General features: G+C 42.9%; 1 protein-coding gene across 2 annotated transcripts in view; it reads left to right on the top strand.

Moving 5' to 3' along the window:
* Nucleotides 1-15386, top strand: part of CAMSAP3 (calmodulin regulated spectrin associated protein family member 3) — a 198659-nt gene that overhangs the window by 134411 nt on the left and 48862 nt on the right. For both annotated transcript variants that reach the window (XM_033916157.1, XM_033916158.1), the window contains 2 exons: nucleotides 7236-7374; nucleotides 7625-7764. In XM_033916157.1, coding sequence (XP_033772048.1) covers nucleotides 7236-7374; nucleotides 7625-7764 — 279 coding nt within the window. The remainder of the gene's footprint in view (nucleotides 1-7235; nucleotides 7375-7624; nucleotides 7765-15386) is intronic.

Genomic DNA, 15386 nt, shown 5'->3' with positions numbered 1-15386 from the left:
TAGAAAAATTGCATTGGAAACCAAACATTGAGCCCTTCAATGCAAAACAGCAGTGAAATGACTTTGGCGCTACTTTTAAAGAGGCATAGGAGATTAACCTGCATGGAGTGCAGTTTGTCCTAACCATCTTGCTGTACAGAATGAATAGTCCATTCCAATTTTTATCAATCTTTGGTCAACTACTATATAAATATTCAGATAGAATCTTATCATTCTGTTGCAGGATTGACTGTGGAAGCAGTTGTGTGTGTTCACTTTTACTGAATTTAACATTTAGGACCCAATGTAGTAATTTGTACTTCTGCATTAGCAAATGCCAACATGCGTTCTATATCACAGGCAGTATTTCATAACTTGTGTTAGTGTGTGCTAATGCTGCAGCCCAGGGGTGTCAAACTCAGGCCCGCGGGCCAAATCTGGCCGCAGTGTAATTATATTTGGCCCGTGAGAAAATACCAAATGTCTACTAGAGCTGGCCCGCTGGATATGTCAATGGAGGACAGCTATACTATCTTCACGACGTGTATCGGTTGTTTTTAGAACTTTCCCTTTTATTTATTACTAGTCTTTAAGCCTGTTACATTAACCGATGCTAGAATAGATGTGGCTGCTTTTTGTCTGTCTCTCCCTGGCCGCTTTCTGTCTGTCTCTTTCTTTCTTTCCTCGGCTGTCCACCACCACCCCTTGCCTGCTCCCCCTGTCCAGGCCTTCTCCCTTCCTCTTACCTCCCCCGTGTCCAGCACCACCTCTTCCCTGCTCCCCCTGTCCAGCAGTAGGCCTCCCTTCCTGTTACCTCCCCCTGTCCAGCAGCACCTCTTCCTTGCTCCCCCTGTCCAGCAGTAGACCTTCTCCCTTCCTTTTACCTCCCTCCTTGTCTAGCAGCACCTCTTCCCTGCTCCACCTGTCAAGCAGTAGGCCTTCCTTCCTGTTACCTCCCCCATCTACATAAAAATAAATCATCCACATAAAAGCCTTAAAGGACCTAGTCCACTAGGGATACAGGACCCAGCATGGTCCGCGTTTCGACAAAAAGTCTTCTTCAGGGGTCCCTGGGGGTCCTATAAAGGTGAATACGTGGGAAACGATTGCAAATGCAAGCAGTGTCTCACTTCCGGCTCACCACACAATTGTTTCCCACATATTCACCTTTATAGGACCCCCAGGGACCCCTGAAGAAGACTTTTTGTCGAAACGCGGACCATGTTAGGTCCTGTATCCCTAGTGGACTAGGTCCTTTAAGGCTTTTATGTGGATGATTTATTTTTATGTGGATGAAATTATTTTATGTGGATGATTTTCAGTGTACCTTTGGAACTTTGACACTTTCAAATAAAGTCCATTTAGGAACATCGTCACTCCACAGAGTTGGTTTTTTTTGGGTTTTCTCTGGATTTTCTTCTTTGTGGATATTTTGAGGTCAATTCCTTTAGTTTTTTTCTATAGTCTTGCCACACTGCGCTGTTTGTTAGTTCAGGACAGCTACACTTTTTTCACACTCTGCAGCAGAGACTTTTTATTTACGCATTTTTTTAAACCTTTCCGCATGCAAGGTTTTATTATTTATTTTTCACTATTTATATATATATATTTTGTTGGGTTTTAGCTTATGTGCCCGCGATGCTTCTTAAGCGCTAAATGCCAACACGTCCATTATATTCTATGGACACATTAGCATTTAGCGCGTGCTAAATCAGCCACCGTGCCTTAGTAAAAAGACCTTTTAGTTTCTTTTGCCGTTTATGCAGCTAGAGTGTATTTTGCCCGCGACTTTGTCCAAGGGCTCCTTTTACTAAACTGCGTTGGCGTTTTTAGCCCACGCTAAACCCGCGCTACACGGCTAGAACTAACGCTAGCTCAATGCTGTTCCGCGCGTTGAAGCCCTAACGCGGCTTAGTAAAAGGAGCCCCAAGTTTTTTAATTTTGGCCCACTGTGTATTTGAGTTTGACACTCCTGCTGTGGCCCAAATTATTACATTGGGCATTAAGGGGAAGATGTTAACCCTTTCAGGACCAAGGGACATATTTGTCCCATAACTTTAAAATCCTATAAATTTTGATTGGGATAGTCTATAGTTCTAAATTTGATATGTACGGATTCCATAGGATACTGCCTTTATGTAAACAAACTGGTTCCGACATTCATTCATTAGCGTCGTTGCCAGATTGACGAGAAGATTCACTTGCCACACTGTCCATAAGCCAGAAGTTTGATTTTTTTAAAAAAAAATATTTCACAAAAAAAAATCAATTTTTTGGCATCTGCAAGCCCTTTTTACCATAAAAATGTCGTCAAAACCACAAAAATTGGCCTACGATCCTTATGGTCCTGAAAGGGTTAAGCTAGGAAGAAAGCTGAACGTGGACCTGCAATCTGACAAACGTTGTAATTACTAAAGTTTGAAATTTCTCACCTCAAGGAATGATTGGAGTTGGCTACTTCTGTTGCTTATTTTATCTTTTTGTTGTTTTTGTGGGGTTTTTTTCCCCTTGGGGTAAGGGAGGGGAATAGTGGCATTCTTTTCTGTGCCGTCACTGTTCTCCTTTCTCCCCCTGCTCTTGGTTTGGGCTTGCCGAACGACTGCTTTGCTTTCTTGCTGATTTCTTGTTGCCATATTGCACGCTTGAAAAGTCACCTTGTCTCTGCCTGTCTCTTCCTGGTTGTAATCTCTCCCATTCATGTTCTTTCCTTGGGTTGGAATTTCCTGCTGTGCCAGAACAGGCACAGAGTGGTGGGAGAGGACGCTTTTGTTTGCTACTTCCATTAGTCATCTTAGTTTACGGCTAGATTTCCTAATCTGCATTAATGCACATTAATTTACATTTTACCGATAAGCTGACCTCATGCTAAGAGGCAAGAATAGTCCCGCAAGTGCTGTTACTAAAGATATTTTGTAAAAGTGCTGCTGTTTTTTAAAATAGAGAAACAAAGGGAAAACAGCAAAACAGGGCACCTATTTAAAATAAGAGGGTCATTTCCTAAATAAAGCATACTAACTTTTAAAATTTACATGTGGTTTTTTTTCAAGTATTTCTTTACAATCCTTCAATATAGTCTCCCTGCTTTGCAATGACGAGTCCCAATGTCCGGGAGGCTTCATTATTCCATCCAAGACAACCGTGTTTGTTCAGTTGCTGAATGGCTCGGGTGACGGTGGAAGAAAGCTCTTCCAGTGATGCAAAACGATGTCCACGCATAGGTTGCTTCAACTATGGAAAAAGGTCGAAGTCTGGTGGACTCGTGCCTGGACTTTAGGGAGCATGAGGTAACACCTCCCCGTCGTATTCGTGTAGTTTTTCAATGACAACATTCCCTATGTGCGGGCGAGTGTTGTCGTGAAGAATGAGTGGCCCAGCCAAGAGCAACTGAGGTTGGGTTTTGTGCATTTTTCTGCACATATTTTACAAAAAATCACAATAATACACTGCTATGACACTTCTTCCACATGAAACTTTGTCAGTGATGATGATGCCTTCGTGATCATAAGCAAAAATCATAATTTTTTTGACTTTTGGTTGAGCTTGTCATTTATTTTGGTCGTGGAGAAGATGGAGCTTTCCACTCGGACTGTGATTTCAGCTTTGGCTCAAAGTCTGACCCACATTTCATCAATAGCAACAATGCAATTCAAGAATGCCTGACCTTTTTCCAAAGTTGAAAGTAAACAACCTGTGCATGGACACTGGACATCGTTTTGCATCTCTGGAAGAGCTTGCTTCCACCTTTACCCGAGCCATTCGGCAACTGAACAAAAACAGTGTCTTGGATGGAATAATGAAGCTTGGGACTCGGTCATTGCAAAGCAGGGAGACTATATTGAAGGATTGTAAAGAAATACATGAAAAAAACAAAAACGTAAATTAAAAAACTGTGCATTATTTATGAAATGACCCCTTGTAAAAATGGTCATGGAGGATAGGGAGAGGCTAAACTCCAGGCCCGAACTAAAGAAGATAACATGTAGTGCCGAGTCCTCGGTTTCACAGAGTAGGGATGCTACCTGGGTGTCATGTTCTTCCAACAAGTTTGTTACTCTTTTGCCATCTGTTCTTGCAGTCGGGAAAGCAGTAACTCCTCTTGGTATGCTGGCTTCTCTGCTGCTCTTCCACAAGAGTTCATAAGCGCATTGATATTGCCCATACTTTCATAGGGTTTTTTTGGGCAAGCCTAACTCCTAATAGTAGTACTGCTATGCTACTACCAGCAAGAGCTACAAATGTAGAAGAGCTTGTGGATCAGAGAATGACACGAGGACAAATTTGTCCCCCATCCCCGCAGGAACTCAATCTCCCCGTCCCGTCATAAGAATTGCCGCTGCTGGGTCAGACCAGTGGTCCATCGTGCCCGGCAGTCCGCTCACACGACGGCCCTTAGGTCAAAGACCAGTGCCCTGAGTCTAGCCTAGTCTAACCTGGAGAGGGTGAACAACCTGTCTCTATCTACTAAGTCTATTCCCATCATTATCTTGAATGTTTCAATCATGTCCCCTCTCAGTCTCCTCTTTTCAAGGGAGAAGAGGCCCAGTTTCTCTAATCGCTCGCTGTACGGCCATTCCTCCAGCCCCTTAACCATTGTAGTTGCTCTTTGGACCCTTTCGAGTAGTACCGTGTCCTTCTTCATTTACGACGACAAGTGCTGGACGCAGTATTCAAGGTGGGGGCGTACCATGGCCTGGTACAGCGGCATGATAACCTTCTCCAGTCTGTTCGTGACCCCCTTCTTAATCATTCCTAGCATTCTGTTCGCCTTTTTCGCAGCCACCGCACATTGCGCAGATGGCTTCATCGACTTGTCGACCAGTACTCCCAAGTCTCCGAGTACCGCACCAGACATCCTGTATTCGTGTATAAGATTTTTGTTACCGACGTGCATCACCTTGCACTTATCCACGTTAAACCTTATTTGCCTTGTCACGTTGCCGTGAGTTTTGTCCCTGACCCTACCCCATTCCTATAAGCACTGCCTTAGCCACACAAGCCTCAAATACTTAAAATTTTTTAAATGTTTGAGGCTTGTGCAGATGAGGATGGGGCTTGCAGGAATGGGACAGGGACAGGAAAAGAGCTCACAGGGATGGAACGGGAAAATGAGTTCCCATGGGGATGGGGGAAAATTTGTCCCTGTGTCATTCTCTACTGTGGATCTCTCCTACCATCCCACCCATCTTCTGGGAGACCTGTATTGGATGCCAATGAAAATTGCAGAGGGGGGGGGGGATATAAATTTCAAAAGCACAGCCATTGGTGGTGGGTGTAACTCAGGGCCTTCTGGCTTTGCATGGCAAAAATTACTAACTCATACAGATTAAGGAGAGTGTGGCGCAGTGGTTAGAGATATAAAACCCCGGCACCCTGGGATTGTGGGTTCAAACCCACGCTGCTTCTTGTGACCATATGCAAAGTTACTTAATCCCCCCATTGCCCCAGGTACATTAGATAGATTGTGAGCCTACTGGGCCAGACAGGGAAAAAATGCTTGAGTACCTGAATAAATTCATGTAAGCTGTTCTGAGTTCCCCTGGAAGAACAGTATAGAAGAACTGAATGAACAAGTTAAAAATAAAAAAAAAGGTGTGAGAATCAAAAACTGAGGAGAGATGGGCAGTACCAGATTGTATGTACTGCAATTTAGTACCACTTGTGACAAATTTTGATGCTGTAAAATAAATAAATATATATAACGAACGCCTCGCACAGCGAACGCTGCGCACAACGAACTTCATGTCTTGCTTCCTACAACGAACTTCGTTTCACACAACGAAGTCGCCCGAGCTGCATCCTTCCGCGCAGGCACCGCGCTTCACTGCCCTCTCTCCTCCTGGCTCCCTGTGCAGTGGCGGACCGTCGGCTCGCAGGGGCCCGGCGCCTACTGCTGATGCGTTGGGGGGGGCGGAGCTACTCTCGCCGCTTCCCCGATGCTAGAAAAAAAAAATGAACAGTTAAGTCCCAGTTTTTGCCGCTGAGACTCTGCCCTCTCTCACTGTAAAATTAGACTCTACTTAGTCTGTCTTTAAATTTAAAAAATGTGTGTTGTTTTAAAAAACAATTATGTTTTTAGATGTATCTAAATAAAAATAACCAAAAATTTATCTTTTTTTATGTCATCTTAGCATATTTTATGCTACAGAACGAATTATTTTTTTTAACATGTATTGTTATGGGAAAACGCGTTTCACATAACGAACTTTTCGCATAACAAACTTGCTCCTGGAACCAATTAAGTTCGTTGTGTGAGGCACCACTGTATATATATATATATATATATATATATATATATATATATATATTTGTAGTATAGCAACTAGGACTCGTAATACATATTGTTATGGCTAGCAAATTTTATTAATAAATAGACCTTATTGACAATAATTGAACCTGCATTAAATAACACTCATTGATGTGCAATAATGTATGTTGGTGAATCTAGTCCTTACTTTGAAATAGCAAAAACACTTAACACATAAGAGAGCTGGTGTAGAAGGACTGAGGTTGAGATAGACACTAAAGAATGATGTCATAATGCCTCATTCCACCAATGCCTAAGAGCCAACCTCGTCAGTGATGTCGCAATGGCTTGACTGTCCTATACTTGGCTCACATAAGAATCGGAGTATGACTGGGCACAGCCACTGACCCTCAAGCCTTGCGTTGAAGAATGCTGATGTAGAAGGACTGAGGTTGAGATAGACACTAAAGTGACGGTTTCCCTGCAATTATCCATGGGGATGGTGATAAATTCTGTCACCGTGTCATTCTCTAGTGTTAACTGAGCCATAGAAGGAAGCTGTGTGTGTGGGGGGGGGGGTCCACCTGATTTTTGATAGAAGCACTGAGAAGAGTTCACAATTGTTAGCTTCTTTATATCAGACACAGGACAATGTTTTTAGTTGACACTGAGGAAAGACCCTGCATTTTCTGCCAGAGTGCAGCCTTTATTTCTTGCGTTCTCTGGGATGCTAACATGTTTGTTCTCAGCAAAGGTTTTGCTGGCCCTGGGTGCCAATGAATCAGCCAGTTTACACGTTATGATCCTTTTTAGTTGACCTGTTGTTTTGGTTTGATTGTGAAATGTGGGAGTTATGGGGTTTTTGTTTTTTTTAGGGCAGATCTATTCTATTTTCCTCTCCCCCCCCCCCTGTTCTCCCCCCTGTTTTTCCCAGTGTTCTTGAAGTTACCACTGATAGTTCTTATTTTTCTTTCTTTTTTTTTTAAAAAACATCTTTTTTTTTTCTTGGCAGATTCGATACAGGAAAGACAAGGTACTCCCAAAGCAGACACCCTGTTTCCCTGGCGTTGCTAGCATGAAAGATCTTGCTAATGGCTGTGCTATTGCAGCCACTATCCAGTACTACTGCCCTAAGGTCCTGCGGCTAGAAGGTAAATTTGGATGCCCGACCTTTGTGAAGTCTATATCCGTATTCTCTCTCCAGTCTGTTTGGCGGCAGCATGGAAAGGAATAGGAAGCCTTTAACAGAAGGGAGAGTGCTCGGGTTTTAAGGGTGCATTCCAACAAGGGGTTGCTTTCCTGTTCTCTCTTCTCAGACAGATGTTCAGTATTGGGGTGGAAAGCAAAAAGTGCCGAGGAGGCGGTATAGGGTGTCTATTGACTGCTGCTCTTCCTTCACAGATGTGTGCCTGAAAGAGACCATGTCGGTGGCTGACAGTCTGTACAATCTACAGCTCATCCAGGATTTCTGCAGGGACTACTTGAGTGGGAGCTGCCCTCTGGCACTTGAAGACCTGCTCTATGTTCCTCCAGTACTCAAGGTAAGGTACAGTCTGGTACTGTTCAAGTTTGACTCCCCTCTTTTTTTTTTTTTTATTCTCCATAAAATGTGTGTGTGTGTGTGTGCACTGAGAGGCGTACACAGCGCTGTAAATGTTGACATTTAATAGACTGTCCCTGCTCAGATGAGCTTACGATCTAACTTGGTAAGGGCAGTTTCTGTGGAGTGCAGTGGGTGAAAGCCTGACTGAAGCGGATCCAGAATAGCTTGGGAGGAGAGGAGGTCCAGGCAACGGCGGTGAACGTTCAACTAACTTGGATAAGAAGGGGAGGAGGGAGATGAGGCAATAGTTGGAGAGGCTTGTGTTTATGTTTATTAAAATCTTTATATACCGCTTGTACAGTGAGGGGGTTTTGGGGAGGGGTGTGACGACGGCATGTTTGAAGGCATCAAGGACAGTTGCAGCGGAGAGTGACAGGTTGAGGATGTGACTGATAGGAGGGGAGATAGCGCCGAGTAGGTGAGTGGGAATCGGATCAGAGGAGCAGGTAGTGGGTTTTGAAGATGCGGTTTCCTCCTCTGTGATTATGGAGAAAGTGGCAGGTATTGAGGGGGGGTTAGCAGAAGGGATGGGTAGAGGGAGGGTGGGGGAGGTAGCCTGGTTGCGATCTCAAGGTGATCTTATTGTAGAACTCTCCTGTTACCTAAATAACCGTTTTCACTACTACCACCCACCAAGAAAAAGGAGAACACAGAACCTCTTCACCTATCCACCACTCAACGGTACCTGTCGTAAGAAACTCTACGACAACCTCCTGGGGACACAGGCAGCCAAAATAGACTCTGACATCCCTAAATTACTGACCAAAACAACAGACATAAAAGAGTTCCGCAAAGAAATAAAAACACTACTGTTCAAAAAATATCTCCCATCACTCTAACCACCGCCCAATGAGTTCCCAATCAACGACTTCGGAATCACTCATCCATATTATCTCTTTGTCTGTGATCAAGAATGTACTGTAACTCTTCTACACTACACCCGACTTAACTGATCGAGTTGACATGTATTACCTCTGTAAAATGCATTATCTTCTGCTATATGTATTATCTTCTGTAATAAGTAATATCTTCTGTGAAATTGTAATATCATAACTCTTCACTGTTCCTGTAACTTACTCCTATCCTGAAATGTAATTCTACTGGAATGTCCCAGATATTTTCTATATTGTAATCCGCCTAGAACCGCAAGGCACAGGCGGAATAGAAATCCCTAATGTAATGTAATGTAATTTGGGGAGAAATTGAGGGGGGATTAGGGGGTGAGGGTGCTTTGAATAGGGCGTTAAGTATGATAAAGAGACGGCGAGGTTTAGAGCTAAGGGAAGTGGTTAAGTGGGTATAGTATTCTTGTTTGGCCTGCGAGAGGGCAGACTGGAGTGATGATGCTAACTTTATAGATATAATTATCATAACTTTATTCTTATTTTCCGGAACACCACGTAGCTCTAAGTGGCTCACAACAAAGAGTGAAAAAAATCAGTGAAAAAATACAATTAACGTGGAAGTACATTCAAGGAAGGTCAAAGTTATGACTTTATATTGAGGTAAAATATCAGTTTACAAATTTACCAAATAAATCAGTTTTCAACAGCTTCCTAAAAGACAAATAATTTTGAGCCTGAGAAATAATAGTGCGCAGCCAAGAATTCATTTTGCCTGCCTGAAGTGCAAATGATTTTAACAAGAAATCTCTTATACCGACAAGATTTCATAGTCTGATAAGCAAACAAAACGATTTCTTCGGATGAGCTTGTTCGGTTTATATCGTTCAAAACGTGAGCCAGACCAAATAGAGCCTTGAAACAAATACAACCAACCTTAAACAATATTCTTGCCTCAAAAGGCAGCCAGTGTAACTGTCGATAGACTGGACTAACATGGTCATATTTTTTTCAGGCCGTATTTTTGTAGTCCTAGTCTCTATATCTCTTCATTTATCTTCCTATTATTGTCGGCAGCATTCTTCTACTACTATTTATTATTTCTATAGCACAGGGGTGTCAAAGTCCCTCCTCGAGGGCCGGAATCCAGTCGGGTTTTCTGGATTTCCCCAATGAATATGTATTGAAAGCAGTGCATGCAAATAGATCTCATGCAGATTCATTGGGGAAATCCTGAAAACCTGACTGGAATATGGCCCTCGAGGACCGACTTTGACACCTGTGCTATAGCATTACCAGACCCATGAGACACTGAAAACTTTTGCTTCTTTTGCTCATCTCTGGTTAGTGGAGAGAAAAAACCTAAATGATTTACTTAATTTTTTTTTTCCAAGCAGAAACGCTGGCTGTACAAATGGACCCCTTTGACGGAATTGATTTGTCTGGCAGACTGAAAGAAGTGTTTGTAGTTGAAGTCTCTCTAGGGACATCTTCAGAGCAGAAGGGTATGCATAGGTTAAAGCAGTGTATCTCAAACGTTCAAATATGCCACAGGCCGTATCGAGGTGGAAGAGGATCTCTTTTTCCTTAAAGGACCCACGGCAACAAGAGGGCATCCGTTGAAAATCAGGGGTGGGAAATTTCATGGCGACTCCAGAAAATATTTCTTCACCGATAGGGTGGTTGATCGCTGGAATAATCTTCCACAACAGGTAATTGAGGCAAGCAGCGTGCCAGATTTTAAGAAAAGATGGGATTGGCATGTGTGGGATCTCTTCATGGAGGTAGTTAGGGGGTGGGCCATTAGTGTGGGCAGACTAGATGAGCCGTGGCCCTTTTCTGCCGTCATGTTCTATGTTTCTATGTAAACTAATGTGCCTTCTGAGATTTCATTGTGCCACGGTACACTGGGGAGGAGGAGAGGGCGCCAGTGCCAGCTGACTGCCTACAGGACGTGCCTCTCAGGGCGAGAGGTACATCCTGTAGGCAATCGGTGGACGCCAGCACCTATACTTCTCTCTGGCCCTCGTCTCTTCTGGCACTCCCCACTAGAGTCTCAGGGCCTGCCTGGAGGGCCTTCACACACACACACACGCGCGCGCGGACATCGACAAGATGATGTCACACATGCGCGAGATGTCAACATGGCGATATCCGGGCACTTCCAGGTGCCTCGAGCCACGGCCACTACTTTTAGTGTGCTGCGGCCCGAAAGTTTGCAGGACACTGGTTTAAAGAATCACCAATAGCATTAGAAAGAGAGTTACTTTTCCCCAGCTGCAGTCCATAGAGGGACCTGAAGAGATGGCGAAGTGGCTGCCGCATTCATGATGGGCCTCGAAGGTATAGTGGAGTTGGGGACAGGACCACCATTAGCTTTTCATCAACAACATACGCTAGGGACTCCTATTGTGGATCTGATTTTTAAAGAGGCCTTGGAGATCAGACATGCTTTGGTTTCTAATTTGAATTTACTATGGAAGATAGCCGACGAGTTGGAAGTAAAAGTTGACTTTCAGGTATTAGATAAATAAGTCGCTGTGATGTTGCCATAACACAGCAAACAGGTTTTCTGATTACGGAAATCCAGAGAGCAATCTTCCTTTTTCCTTCAAGAAGCAGGATTGAATTAATCATACAAATGGGAAGGTCATTTGATGGTGCTAGGATGGAACTGTTCTCCCAAAACTCAGAACTTGGTGTAAAGTTCTGAGCATATGTGGTTCTTTACACACACACACACAAAGTGGTGGTCGCATTGCCTCAGTTTAGTTTCTTCTACTCTTTCAAAACAATATAATAATGTTTTTCATATTTTTATTTTGGAAATCGGTGTTAGCACTAATTAATTCTCAATGCTAATGCAAAAATCTATGTACTAAATAGCAGTATCATACCATCTCTTCACCATATAGTGTCATATCAAATCTTCACCCTATATCAATTATCTGCTTTGCAAGATCTTCAGATGTGCTTCACATGAGCTGCATTTTGTGCTGCATATACTTCAGCACACTGCAATCTTCATTTGATCAAGTGTTCATTTTTTGTGGTGTTTTTTTTACTTATCTAATCTCAAAGACTCTAAAAATTTGTATCAATAATCAACTTTAAAGAGTGCACTTAACTTTGGAAATCTTCAAAATCACTGTTGGTAGGGATATATTGCTCCAAAATGTTTTGCCTCATGGCTTTATCAAGGAAATTCCCCCAACTTCTTCTGCCTTGCTATAGTCGGGATGGCATAGATTGGCCCAGGTGTCCTTGGTATGCAGATCTCGTATATCTACATAAGGAACAAAGTCTCAGACTCCAGGTACATCCAGACTTGCTCTCACAGGGGCCAGTTGCCCTAGAAGATCCGTGACACTTTGGTCTTATGGCATGACTCTTGAGCGCATAGCGCTAGTCCAAAAAGGATATTCAGAAGTTGTCTTTGCTACTCAGAGCCAAAAGCCAATGACGGTTTCAGCATATGCTGACATGGGAGACATTTCCATTCTAGTGCAGCAGAGAAATGTTAGAGCCAAGCAATGTCCCAATCTCAGGTGACTGAGTTTCGTCTCTCAGATCATCTTTTTGTGTTAAGCAACCAGGCCAGGCAAGACAGACCCGCTTCCAAAGCCATCATCTCTAGATGGATTCGTAGAGCAATATCCTCTGCATACATTGGTTGTGGCAAATAGCCATCTATCTCGTTGAAGTCGCACTTAACATGAGGAGTGGCATCTTGGGCAGAAGCATGGGCAAATCCACCCGAGGACACATGAAGATTAGCAACTTTGTCCTCCCTTCATACCTTCACCAAATTCTACTGGGTGGACGTAGAAGCACAAGAAGATGCCGTTTTTGGGTCCTCAATTTTACAAAATCCTGAGTTGAAGAATGAGTACAAGTGGATTGATTTTTCACTCAGTCAAAAAAGACTATGAGACGCTCGATGAAGTAACAGGGAAATACTTTTAAAACCAATAGGAGAAAATATTTTTTCACTCAGAGAATAGTTAAGCTCTGGAACGCATTGACAGCGGTTGTTGTAAGAGCGGATAGCTTAGCTGGTTTTAAGAAGGGTTTGGACAATTTCCTGGAGGAAAAATCCATAGTGTGTTATTAAGAAAGACATGGGGCAAGCCACTGCTTGCACTGGATTGGTAATGTGGAATGTTGCTAAGGTACCTAGTGACCTGGATTAGCCACTGTGAGAATGGGCTACTGGGCTTGATGGACCGTTGGTCTGACCTAGTGTTTCCTCACTGATTGTTTTAAATTCATCTGAACAGATCAGACATCTGGTTTTGGGGAATTCCCCATATTCTTACTTCTCCTGTCTTCTGTAGGGCTGTCACCAGCTTTGGTACAAACTGAAGGGGGCAGCATAGACTGTGTAGAGTTGAAAAGCCGTGATTTGTCATTTTCTGCAGTATATTCCTATGGTTCAGCTTACCATCCCTATCTACTGGAAAATATATTATCAAGGTAAGAACCTAATCTTTTTATTTACACTATCCCTCCCACATACCCAAAAATTGACCTAATATTTGAGCTTTGAAACTGAGGAGATTGCTGAGTAAGAAAAGGAAAGCTTTTAAGGTCAAAATCTTGTACTATAACTATGGCAGATACAACCTATAAACTGTCTGTGTGTCAATTAGTGTCAAACTTGTACCGGAAAACTTGCACTATAAGAATAACCAGGGTAACTAGTAACCAGTAAACTGTATATTAGTATTAGACCCTTAATATGTGTCTAGCTAAGAAAAAACTTGTACTGAAATTATGGCAAATCCAGTGTAAATTGGAACCTGTTAATTGTATACTATGTATGTTTAACCTGTAACCCGCTCTGAGCTCGTAGGGGACGACGGGATTGAAAACGAATTAAATAAATTCCTAGTGGGTAATGGGTATGTGATGAATTTATCCACTCGCGTGCCAGATTGATCCTGTCATGTACATGTCCGTCACATGTTAAATGTACAGTGCTGTGTATGCCTTTCAGTGCTATAGAAATTATAAATACTAGTAGTTGAAAACAGCTGCTCCACATATTGGCTTAACAATCCCTTATGTCAAATTTAAGATTTTGGTGCTGCCCACATGGCATTTTATAGGGGAATTGTTATTTCTTTCCAATGTGTCAGTGCCTTACTCCTCATAGAACCCTTCAGTCCCAGTCGCAAAACCGCCTTTCAATTTCCCCTTTAGGCACAATTGGTTTGTTTGCGAGGCTCTGCCTTTTATTATCTGGCCCTAGCATTATGGAATTTATTGCTTCCTTATCTCCGATCTGGGATGGATTTTAGATGTGGAGGAATAGCCCAATAATTAGTACAGCTGACTGAGATGAATTTTAGGAGATTGGTACGAAAACTTCAAGAGGGGCCTGGGATAGGCACGTGGGATCTCTCGGAGAGAGAAAGAGATAATGGTTACTGCGGATGGGCAGCTCTATGACTTCACAATGCAGGTGCACACAGCCTCAGCCTATAGGAAGAGGAGATGCAAATGTTAAGAGCCTTAGCCAAGAGGGAGAGGAAGAGATAATGGTTACTGCAGATGGGCAGCTCTATGACCTCACAATGCAGGTGCACACAGCCTCAGCCTATAGGAAGAGGAGATGCAAATGTTAAGAGCCTTAGCCAAGAGGGAGAGGAAGAGATATTGGTTACTGCAGATGGGCAGCTCTATGACCTCACAATGCAGGTGCACACAGCCTCAGCCTATAGGAAGAGGAGATGCAAATGTTAAGAGCCTTAGCCAATAGGGAGAGGAAGAGATAATGGTTACTGCAGATGGGCAGACTAGATGGGCCATTTGGCCTTTATCTGCCGTCATGTTTCTATAAGCAACATTGCTTCTTGCACATATATGTCTCCTGTATCCCAAAACAAATAGGTACGACATGAATAGAGGCATGTTTGTGGGAGGAGTTTCACTGGAGCCCCAAAGTACACATATATATTATAACATATACAGTTGTGATCAGCTTCCAAGCTGATGTAAATGTAGACAGTGGCAATATAGTCACAATTTTGCTAATTTTTCTGCTGATACTTTTATAAACACACATAGGTGCCTGCTTGACTTCCTGACCTCGGTGACCTGTGTTCAAATTATTCTTTGGTTTTCTTCCTTGTGATAATCAGATATTATCATCTCAACATCTCTCTTGTTTGGTGAATATCGGTATTTCACCCCCCTCATACTGTACTGTCCCATTGGATCTCTGCACCCAGTCGCCATATTCTGCACTATGGGTTTTTGTTCTTTTTCTCTCCCTCTTTGCTTTTGTTTTCCAAATGCTTGATCTTTTGTCATTTTGTCTTGTTTCATCAGCTCTTGCATTAAGCTTCTTATTCTTTGCTTAAGCTCACTTATCGCACACCTTAATATTTCTCTTGAGGCAGGTACTGAAGCTAGTCTGCAGGTGTCTTTACATCTTACTATAGAAGGCTCCATTGGCTCCCATTTGAAGCCCGTGTAAGGTTTAAACTGGGAACACTTTGTTATAAAGTCTTGCATGGTCAAGCACCAGAGTACCTATTAGAATTACTTACGTTATTCACACCAAATCGTCCACCAAGTAATACTGCTTTATTTGTCGCTCCCCCAGTTCGAGGTTGTATCTATAAAAAGTTCCAGCAACACTTGCTTGCTTTGGGACAAAGAGTTATCCATTTTATTCCGAAGGTCTTGCTCTTGCATATATTTCAAAAAG

This window comes from Geotrypetes seraphini, chromosome 12 (genome assembly GCF_902459505.1).
Source record: "Geotrypetes seraphini chromosome 12, aGeoSer1.1, whole genome shotgun sequence".
Lineage (NCBI taxonomy): Eukaryota > Metazoa > Chordata > Amphibia > Gymnophiona > Dermophiidae > Geotrypetes > Geotrypetes seraphini.
This window is presented reverse-complemented; position numbering and strand designations above follow the sequence as displayed.